This window comes from Drosophila nasuta, chromosome 3 (genome assembly GCF_023558535.2).
Source record: "Drosophila nasuta strain 15112-1781.00 chromosome 3, ASM2355853v1, whole genome shotgun sequence".
In the NCBI taxonomy this organism is placed as follows: domain Eukaryota; kingdom Metazoa; phylum Arthropoda; class Insecta; order Diptera; family Drosophilidae; genus Drosophila; species Drosophila nasuta.
Genome location: NC_083457.1, coordinates 15881340 through 15890428, shown reverse-complemented (window position 1 = coordinate 15890428; position 9089 = coordinate 15881340). Strand labels below are relative to the sequence as shown.

Genomic DNA, 9089 nt, shown 5'->3' with positions numbered 1-9089 from the left:
AGGGGAGAAAGTACTAGGGAAAGTTGATTAACAAGTTTATATATGTATGTACCATATACTATATAAATATATATATATATCGACAAGTATATGTGTGTCGGCCCAACTGCGCCCTTGGCGCGATAGGCTCCAGCATAAATGAATAATATTAATGCGATCTAAACATTATTATATGAAATGTAATAAAGTTATTAAAATTTAACAAAATGCAAATCAATTGGTTTTTCTACAATGCAAGATCAGTCTAGACGTTTTAAGTGGAAGTTTCTTTAGAAAAAAACAACTGTTATTATGTACACAAACATTTATATATATTATTGTACTAAAATAAGTGGTAGTTGTATTAAAGTCTATTACATTTGGAAATCATCACGCAGATCGTTGTATTGCTGCACATGCTCCTTAATCTTGGAACCATCGACCCAAGTGACAAAATCTTCCAAGTTGCGGGAGACAAGAAATGCGGGATCCTTAACCACTTCAGGTCCAATGCGAACATGACCCTGCTCAATGAGGCCTGTGGCATGCTTAAGACCCTCCGACATTCTTACTGAAATGTAAATAAATAAATGTTAGCATATGCATTGATTATATTGAACATCATTACTCACGTTTAACCATCACCACCGGCAATCGTCGCCTACAAAAGTGACTCGCAGATGTTTTGCTGGCGCTCTCCAAGGTGAGATTGTCGTTGGCAACACCCATTGCATGCAGTTTGTGCATCAGCATATCGGTGGCCTCTGCTTTGAAGGGATCTGTTGCATCTAGTCTGGCTATTTTCTCAGTAAGTTCTCGAATTTCACGCGACAATTTATTGTATCTAGCAGAAAAGGAAACAAACAATTTGTATATTGTACAAAATGTAGATGACGCTGTTCATACTTTGTGTAGTCCTCGCGCTTTTGTATATGATAGCGCCGCAGGATTTTATTCTCCCTGCTGCTATTGTCGACTTTCCAGGTAATAAAATCAACCTTTTTAAGCAACTTTTGCTCGTGAAATTTTAGTTTGCGCACCATTTTTGTGTTTGTTTATTTCTTCTATTGCCGTTCTGGTTGCACGTGTGGTTCGATCAGTGTAACCGTCGTTGACTTTTTAAATATACCGTCTCATTTCGACAAATATACCGAAAAAATTATATAAATACGCGGCATATTTGAAAAGCTGTGTCTTTTCGTGTTATTCTGACTGCCTTACTATCTTCGAAACATTTTTTCTTTATGGAACTCCTTTATCCGATTCGATCTATGAAATAACAATGGTAAAATTTAAAATTACGGGCAAAAGATAAAGAACAAAAATTCTGTCACCGATGAAGAGCGGAGTGTTGGTAAACGAACAATCAGCTGTTTGTCTATTGCATAGTGCCGAAAAGGAAAACAAAACGAACTAGTTTTTGGAACAAATGAATAAATTTGTCTTTGTTTACGTTTACTAAGTGCATTGATTCGATGCAATGGCGTCTACTCTGGACGAGGAGTCTGCCACCAAGCCGGTTGTAGCAAATGAAGAGGACCCACTTACCGAGGAGCGTCTTGGCTTGGTGCGCGAAGTGGGCGCTCAAGCCGTCTGGAGTCTCTCGTCATGCAAGCCAGGTAAAAACTATTGGCCGCTTTGCAAATATGGTGCGCTGAAAACGATCTTTGTGCAGGATTTGGTGTGGAACGCTTGCGCGACAATATAATGGATACATACTGGCAATCTGATGGCCAGTTACCCCATTTGGTGAACATACAATTCCATAAGCGCACCAATATTAGTCAGATCTATATCTACACTGACTATAAACTTGACGAGAGTTATACACCCTCGAGAATTTCCATACGCTCCGGGACCAACTTTAATGATCTTCAGGAGTTGCAGGTAATTGATCTGACGGAGCCAAATGGCTGGGTGCAGATACCCATTAAGGATGGCAACGTCAAATCTCTGCGCACTTTCATGCTGCAGATCGCAGTCATCTCGAATCATCAGAATGGACGTGATACTCACATGCGACAGATTCGTGTCCATGCTCCCTGTGGCGGCAAGGGCAAACATTATCCGCTAGAACTGTTTGGAAAATTCGGCACAGTCGATTTCCAAAAGTTTTCCACCATACGTTAAGTGAACTATTTGTATTCTTTACCTTTTTTTGCTGTTTGGAAAATAAAAACTATCGCGCTGTAGTATTAAATCATCAACTGTAAAGTTTATATTCGTATATTTGGAATATCAATATGTATTATGCCAAATGAATGCATATAATTAGTTGATTATTATTATTATGCTTATGTCTTAAGTACAAATTAACAAATACGATTGCGATTGTGTTGTTAAAATTATTATCGTTATTGCGAAATGCAAAATGCATAAAATGTAAACATGGATGTGTCAACAAAAGAAATGTCTACAAACTCGGCCGATGTTTGTGCGAGGTTCGATACGGATTCCGTATAGAAAAATGTCGTCTTAATAATACACAAAAATTATGTGTGTGTCTTCGTTTATTTAGCCGCCTTCAATGTCTTGTAATGTTCCTTCTCCTCAGTTCCATCAGGTTGCTCACATTCATACGAGGCTTTCATTAATTGATCAGCTGTAAACGCTTCTGCCTTTTGCAAATAGCCAACTACGTTGGATAGTTGCTCGTAAGGACAATCCAATCGCTGCCAATTGTAAAAGCTGCGCAATTGAGCCCCAAACAGAGCACACTTTTCCAAGTTATAGAAACCATTGACCAATCTGTAAGAAAAACCATAGTTAAGTGAATTTAATTATAATGCAAAACAACAATTCTCTTACTTGGTTTCGTGTTGCTCGTGAATATAGTTAAAATCCTTGAGAAACAGCGAAAAGTATGGTATAATGGCACGCTCAATTTTGTTGGCGTCTTCTCGTTCTGAGCGCCAGACAGCCGCTTTCATCGTGGAGCGATAATTCTGATAATTTCCGCTGGGATCCATTTGATGTTCCAAGCCCTCGAACTTTGTTCGCTGCACCCTTGCCCACTGTAAGTGAAGTTGATTTAGGACTTGAATGTATTATTTCAATATTGGTTTAACTTACAGTTTTCTTTAACCGTGTTATGGCAGTCATATTGAGAGCAGTTAGAATGGCCATCAGGCTGTTGAAATTGCCCGTGTTAAAGCACTCCAAAGCTGTCTCAATCCAAAACTCAATCATCTGTGCTCGCTGAGATTTTTTGCCAAGCTGATGAGAGAATAAATAATTTAATCATTTATTTAATGATTGACCATGTCAGCAGCATACGCACCTTAACTATCTCCGTGGCTATTAAAGAGCACAGTTGGTTGAACCATTGCACATACGCGGCAATATTGACTTCGGGCTGCTTGGCTGAGCTGCTGGAGCTGGAACCCAGAGTGCTGGCCTTCTTTTGTGACATGCAAGACTTAAATTCGCCCGCGCTGATCATTTCGACAAACTCCTCAAGTCGAATTTGTGAGAGATAGGCATATTCGATGGCATAAAGCTGATGTGCCAGCTCAAAGGCATTGCTGCACTTGTTCAACACATTGTCTGTCTTGTAGACATTTGTGGCGAAACGTTTCAGTGACTTAATACTGCTTTGACGTCCCAGCGAGCTAGCTGACGATTGTTTGCTTAGCAAATATTGCAGTTGGCAGCGTCGACTAGTGTCCAGCTGGGCGAGTGTATCGGCAATGCTGTCGAGGAAAGCAGAAATCGCTTTGTTGTGGTTTTGTTTGCGCAGCTCTTGTAGTAATGTCTCATTGCGAAAGTCATGGGGACAGAGACGCAACCAATTACCAAGCAGTCGCAACAGCTGCTCCTCACGTCCCCGGTGCTCTTCAACAAGTCGTGCAAGCAACACTTGCATTTGTACAAACAAACGCGCACAGAGTAGAAGGCTAAACTCGATGTCTTCGTTGCTTGGCTTGGCCAGCAGTTTGGCTAGCGTATCCAGATTGCCAGTGGCGGGCAGATCTTTGGCATAAACTGGCAGAGATGTTTGGCAATCCTTGGCTGCATCGCATTGCTCCGTAATCTGCAAATGCGTGCTCTGCAAAAAAGGGAAGAACAACATGTATAACCTTGATAAATATTCAAAAGAATCAACATACCAACACGGCAACTGAAACGACGTCAGCCTCATCCGCTGAGCTGGGAATGTCACAGTACATTGAATCTGTTTGCGGGTCACGAGCGTCGCATTGCGTGTAAGGAGCGCTCATTGAGACACTGTGGAAGAGGCCATCGTGACCCGAATCGCAGCTGCTCAGATTGGAGCTCTTGTCGCCCATAGTCGTTGTGGCAGTGGACATATTGGAAGCCGAATTAATGAGCTGATCCGAGCACGTGATGGCCGAGCTGGTGGACATAATGGAAGCATTGGAAAAGGTTTGATTCAACTGCCGACCCAGTGGATCACCAGGTCGATCCATTTCCGCCTCCGTCTCTGTCTCCGGATCGGTTGTTGTTGCCTGCGAAGTGCATGTTGAGTTCGAATTTGTTCGATATTTGAGCGCATTTTCCGGAGTGGCGCGAGCTAAAGCATTCTCCTGTTTGATTGGCTGCCAAATTTCCTTTTGATGTGACTGATGATTGAAGTGCTCTTTGGTTTCCACAGTACGCTCATCGAGCACCTGGCCGTTGCGTGAGACTAGCACCTCCTCAGTAGTTGTCAGCGATGACTTGACGGTCAGCGATGTTTCCACCTCGATGGGCTGTTGGGCGAGACCTGCGCGAAACAGCAGCTGATTCAGATGCTCCACAGCCGGCATCTGACCATCGAGTAGAGCACTCTTAATAGCACTGGCATCATCCGCCGGCAAACCATCCAATTTAACCGGCACACCATTGATCAATAGCACCTCCTCCTGTTGCACCGTCGACGACGTTTGGCAGTCCACAACTTTAACATCTTTGCCAAAAAGAGATTCGACAGCGTTCATAATGTCTTCGTCCATTTTGATTGATCGAGTTAGTCAAGAGGGTTTTTATGACAATTAGATTGGTGTTGTTTTGGTAGTGGTGAACTTGACTTGGTATTGATAAAATGCATTTATGACCCACCAACGGATGGGGGGAGGATTGGTTTCTTTGGATTAATATCAATGCACAATGACTATCGAGTACATTTCTGTAAGAACACGAATTTGGAATTAGGCCGAGAATGCATGAGTACATCGAAACAACTCTCAATACAAATGATCAACAATGGGTTTTGTTAGCAAATTAAATTTATCGAGCACAGGCCTTGTGACGACAAGGTGACAACGCCCACCACTCTCCACCACCCCCCAGAAAAGTGGGCTGGGCTGGCGTTGTCTGCTGTCTTATTAGAATATTTTGTAAGCGAACACACACACCTGCAAGAACAACATTTGGTATCAGCGTTCTATTTGACGCACAGCCGCCGTTCGTTATGGCATCCTCATTGTGGGTCACATTAATTGCTCGTTTCCGTTTTCAATAAACTGTTTTGTTGGCGATTCTTTATTTTTATTTATTTATTTATTGCCCACACACAGGCAGTGTTGGGTTGTTCACGAGGGACTGAGCCAGTGTGGCCGCGTTCAGGGTTGGAGAAACATTCCCAATTTCTGTAAACATTGGTTTGTAATACAAACAACAAAGTTTCTTGAATTCAAAAATATTATTATTTGGAATTTAAAATAATAAAATACATTTAATTTTAAAATTTTATTCTATTATTGCTGTTTTTATTTTAAATCCGTTGCTAGCGTGTGACCATACGAGAAATTATACCAACATTATCAGCCCAGTTAATTGTCACCTGGTTCATATGGTATATTGGTATATTTCTCGAACGTGTGTATTAAGGCGCGTAGTTTAAAAAGATTGATTGATTGAAGATTGATATAACACTATGGTATTCCTATGTTATAGGAAGATGTGAAATTATAATACGAAAAATAAACAAATTTGATATTTTTCACTTAAACCGATAATAATTTTAATTTTTTCCCATTCTATTAAGAACGTTTGGATATCTAAATTAATTGAAAAAATCAAACAACAAAGTCTTATAATATTCGTTTATTTATTGGTATATTCAGATTGTACAACGACTGTACTTGTGTTGCTTTGTGGGATATTAAACAATGGGATAGCTGCACTCGGAGGCAATGCCACAGAAGTTCTTGCCACGTGGCAGACGGAAGTAACCCTCCTCACCCCAGGCCTTATCCCAAGAGTTCTTGACAATCCAGTAATCCTGACCCTTCTCAGTACCATAACCAACAACCAGAATGGAGTGATTCACCTCAGCGGTGTTGCACTCCTCATCCGAATAGATTCCACTCTTGTAGAGCAACAAACTCTCAATGCCATACACAGAGCAAGCCAATGGACCCTGAGTAGCAATTACAGTCTTCATGGCCTGCTCGTCCTTTGGTGGAATCGTGGCAAATCCAGTAATCTTGGCACCAGTTGCACCCGCCGAAAATTTGCAATTTTCCCTCTTATCCACATATGGATACTTGTCGCCACTGGAAATACCGTTCTGGCGTGTAATGAAATTGAAGGCGTACTCCTGGAAGCCACCATCGCAGCCATCAAGACCCAGTTCCAGTTTGCCGCAATCGACCAGATTCTGTTCGGACAGATTGGGCAATTTGCCTGTCTTGCGGAACACATGACCCTCAATGGCGCCAGTGGTGGCAAATGACCAGCACGAACCGCATTCGCCTTGGAACTTGACTGGAGTAACTCCGCCCTTTTGACGCCAATCGAAGGAGTCGGGCAGCTTGGCGTTGGTCTGCAACTTGGGTTGGGCACGATGTTCGTTAGCGCTCTGACTGCAAGCGAAAGGCGAGAGACAAAGTTAAAGTAAATGGTAATAGGCGTATAAATGAGCCAACTTACTCGCCAGCTGATGACCGTTTTAAGCCAGTAAGCTGCTTAAGGAACTCGGCATTTGTCAAGTCAGCGAATGCATTCACAGCCATTTGGAAGCCACTGGAGCCACTGTTGAAGGCGGCGTTTCCGGCATCAACCAAGTTCTTGCGAGCACCAAAGAGACCTTCACGCAATTGACGATCCGCTGCCGAGAGATAGGTTTTTCCAGATTGTGCCTACAGGAGAAATACAGAGAGAGACAAAAAGTGTTTAACATATGCCAAAATTTATAGTCGCACATATTTTGGAGCTTACCACAAAGTCGCCAAAGTTCTGCACATTATTGAGCACAGGAGGAGAGGGTATACGGTTGGCAATGTTGGAAACGCCTTGCCTGAAAGTGTTGGCCACATTGCCAAGTCCGCCACCGAAGCCCCCAAACTGGGCAGATGCCAGGGCCACAAAGGGCAACAAAGCGAGCAGCAATTTCATCTTTTCGATCTGTAAATATAATTTTATTGATTTTTTTTATTCAGATATTTTCACAGTTGTCCTTCGATCTAGTCGATGGTGATTTTCCAAAAGGGCAATCGAGAGCAGCGCGACATTGAAACCGATTAAAGATTTAATAAAGATTATTTTAAAATCTTGAATTCAAGTTTATCCACTTGTTTGAAGTGGCCGTTTGAACAGCTGGGCGATAAACCGAACTGAAGTCGACATTAAAATTCACTCAAACAAATTCAAGTGAATTCTCACTTAACTGTTTTATTCTCACGTCACAGATGATATAATATTCGAATTGGAAAACAATATTTGATGACTACCCGATTGCCTCGAATTTTGCAATTGCCCTGAGATTAATGCGATTATTAATTACGTATACGTAATATGTTATAATGCATTCTTGATTAACACCAGCGAGAACTTGCTTCGCACACCGGCAATTAGTAATTATTACGTGAACAATACTGAGCACAGGCAATGATTAAATCGGATCCTTCATTATTATTCTCACAAATTCACCTTAGTAACTAACTTAACTAACCTTTCTCGTCCGATCGCGCAATATAAATGCGAGACCCAGTTGCCAAAGTTGGAGCTTTTATAGATCGACGTCGCATCTACATACGTTATCATGCAAATTTAATAATAGAAAAGTCAAGTCTGTATCATTCACGGATCGTTCCGAAATTCAAATACATATATGTAAGTCACAAGTATTACCCAGATCAAGTATTATGCATATACAAAAAAACAGAAAACAGGCTGACTATAAATTTTCGATTAGTCTACGTATGTCATTTGAAATGTTGACTGGTTTGGCAATTAAAAGCCGTTAATTAGCGCGATGTTTAACAGTATTAAGATATAGATATAGATAAACAAATAGGTGCTTCCATTTTTATGTATTTCTTCTACCCTGTAGCTATTCAAGTTGACTAAGGAAAGGGAATTATAAGTTCGACAAAACAATGCACTTTTCTTTTCTCTTTTATTATAAAATACAATACAATTCGTGTCTTTCAATAGTCCATACAATATTCTTAAAGGATATGTTGTAGACAGGAATATTTCATCAAACTTTCTGTAGTAGATTTAGTCTTACTACAGGGTATATTGTAAACAAGCATACCCCATTAGTCTTGCTGGATATTTCTTAGAAATCCATCAAAGTAAACCTGTTTTAGTTACGATTCAACAAATTTTAATTAGAAATACAAGATTGTAGGACTAATTACTTAATTAAATTGTTTAAGCCAATAAATCGTAGGATTACAAATTACAGGGGTTCCCAGTTGGATCGAGAATGGATAGAAAGAATATTAACATATAGTATGTCTGCATACCTTATAAATTATTTGCCTATAAATTGTGAGATTTTCAAATCTAATCTTCTTTTTAATATTCCAAACAGTTTTAATTTGTTTTTATGATGTTTTATAATAGAGATTTTTAGTTCAGTAGCTGCTCTATCTGATTTACATTAATTACTAATCGACATTGACTATCAAAATAATGTTGTGAGCTTTGATCACTTCGCTGCCAGAGTTGGCAGTTGTATTCAAATTGGCAAGTTCATGAACTGTTAAGTTCAGCTGTTAATTGGCTGTTAACGTGCTGTTAATTATGCTAATCACTTGACAGACCGTAAACTCCCTAGCATTTCAAAGCTTTCAATTGCATGCCGAAATGTTACTTCCTTTGAATCATAACGATTAATTAAACACGACCAAGTTGAAGCGGCAAATAATTACTGG

At 40.4% G+C, this 9089-nt stretch overlaps 4 protein-coding genes across 5 annotated transcripts; 1 reads left to right on the top strand and 3 right to left on the bottom strand.

Annotated features, from left to right (window-relative positions):
* Positions 1 to 306: 306 nt before the first annotated feature.
* On the bottom strand, positions 307 to 1088 carry LOC132790184 (U3 small nucleolar ribonucleoprotein protein IMP3). The gene is made up of 3 exons (XM_060798643.1): positions 886 to 1088; positions 612 to 823; positions 307 to 550 (listed from the first exon to the last, which is right to left on the bottom strand). Exons 1-3 carry the CDS (start codon positions 1020 to 1022, stop codon positions 354 to 356), a joined length of 546 nt encoding a protein of 181 aa, XP_060654626.1. The 5' UTR covers positions 1023 to 1088; the 3' UTR covers positions 307 to 353.
* A 282-nt stretch (positions 1089 to 1370) lies between these two features.
* LOC132790183 (anaphase-promoting complex subunit 10) lies at positions 1371 to 2186 on the top strand. Its single transcript, XM_060798642.1, has 2 exons — positions 1371 to 1598; positions 1655 to 2186. Exons 1-2 carry the CDS (start codon positions 1460 to 1462, stop codon positions 2107 to 2109), a joined length of 594 nt encoding a protein of 197 aa, XP_060654625.1. The 5' UTR covers positions 1371 to 1459; the 3' UTR covers positions 2110 to 2186.
* Positions 2187 to 2189: 3 nt separating this feature from the next.
* LOC132790182 (ras-GEF domain-containing family member 1C) lies at positions 2190 to 5532 on the bottom strand. 2 transcript variants are annotated; one of them, XM_060798639.1, is made up of 6 exons: positions 5337 to 5532; positions 4089 to 5107; positions 3260 to 4027; positions 3052 to 3195; positions 2788 to 2993; positions 2190 to 2727 (listed from the first exon to the last, which is right to left on the bottom strand). In XM_060798639.1, exons 2-6 carry the CDS (start codon positions 4932 to 4934, stop codon positions 2490 to 2492), a joined length of 2202 nt encoding a protein of 733 aa, XP_060654622.1. In that variant the 5' UTR covers positions 4935 to 5107; positions 5337 to 5532; the 3' UTR covers positions 2190 to 2489. The 2 variants fall into 2 exon arrangements, with proteins under 2 accessions (XP_060654622.1, XP_060654623.1); XM_060798640.1 differs by having other exon boundaries at positions 4089 to 4888.
* A 480-nt stretch (positions 5533 to 6012) lies between these two features.
* Positions 6013 to 7994, bottom strand: LOC132792127 (procathepsin L). Its single transcript, XM_060801373.1, has 4 exons — positions 7855 to 7994; positions 7144 to 7329; positions 6856 to 7064; positions 6013 to 6788 (listed from the first exon to the last, which is right to left on the bottom strand). Exons 1-4 carry the CDS (start codon positions 7966 to 7968, stop codon positions 6086 to 6088), a joined length of 1212 nt encoding a protein of 403 aa, XP_060657356.1. The 5' UTR covers positions 7969 to 7994; the 3' UTR covers positions 6013 to 6085.
* Between the last annotated feature and the right edge of the window lie 1095 nt (positions 7995 to 9089).

Excerpts from the sequence above, each read along its gene's own strand:
- LOC132790184 (XM_060798643.1), bottom strand. The coding sequence starts at position 1,022 with ATGGTGCGCAAACTAAAATTTCACGAGCAAAAGTTGCTTAAAAAGGTT. Across the intron at positions 824-885 it reads AAGCGCGAGGACTACACAAA|ATACAATAAATTGTCGCGTG; the intron begins GTATGAACAGCG and ends CTTTTCTGCTAG. Across the intron at positions 551-611 it reads GCCGGTGGTGATGGTTAAAC|TAAGAATGTCGGAGGGTCTT; the intron begins GTGAGTAATGAT and ends TTTACATTTCAG.
- LOC132790183 (XM_060798642.1), top strand. The coding sequence starts at position 1,460 with ATGGCGTCTACTCTGGACGAGGAGTCTGCCACCAAGCCGGTTGTAGCA. Across the intron at positions 1,599-1,654 it reads TCTCTCGTCATGCAAGCCAG|GATTTGGTGTGGAACGCTTG; the intron begins GTAAAAACTATT and ends ATCTTTGTGCAG.
- LOC132790182 (XM_060798639.1), bottom strand. The coding sequence starts at position 4,934 with ATGGACGAAGACATTATGAACGCTGTCGAATCTCTTTTTGGCAAAGAT. Across the intron at positions 4,028-4,088 it reads TCGTTTCAGTTGCCGTGTTG|AGCACGCATTTGCAGATTAC; the intron begins GTATGTTGATTC and ends CCTTTTTTGCAG. Across the intron at positions 2,728-2,787 it reads CACGAGCAACACGAAACCAA|ATTGGTCAATGGTTTCTATA; the intron begins GTAAGAGAATTG and ends TTTTTCTTACAG.
- LOC132792127 (XM_060801373.1), bottom strand. The coding sequence starts at position 7,968 with ATGATAACGTATGTAGATGCGACGTCGATCTATAAAAGCTCCAACTTT. Across the intron at positions 7,065-7,143 it reads AGAACTTTGGCGACTTTGTG|GCACAATCTGGAAAAACCTA; the intron begins GTAAGCTCCAAA and ends TTTCTCCTGTAG. Across the intron at positions 6,789-6,855 it reads AAACGGTCATCAGCTGGCGA|TCAGAGCGCTAACGAACATC; the intron begins GTAAGTTGGCTC and ends TTTCGCTTGCAG.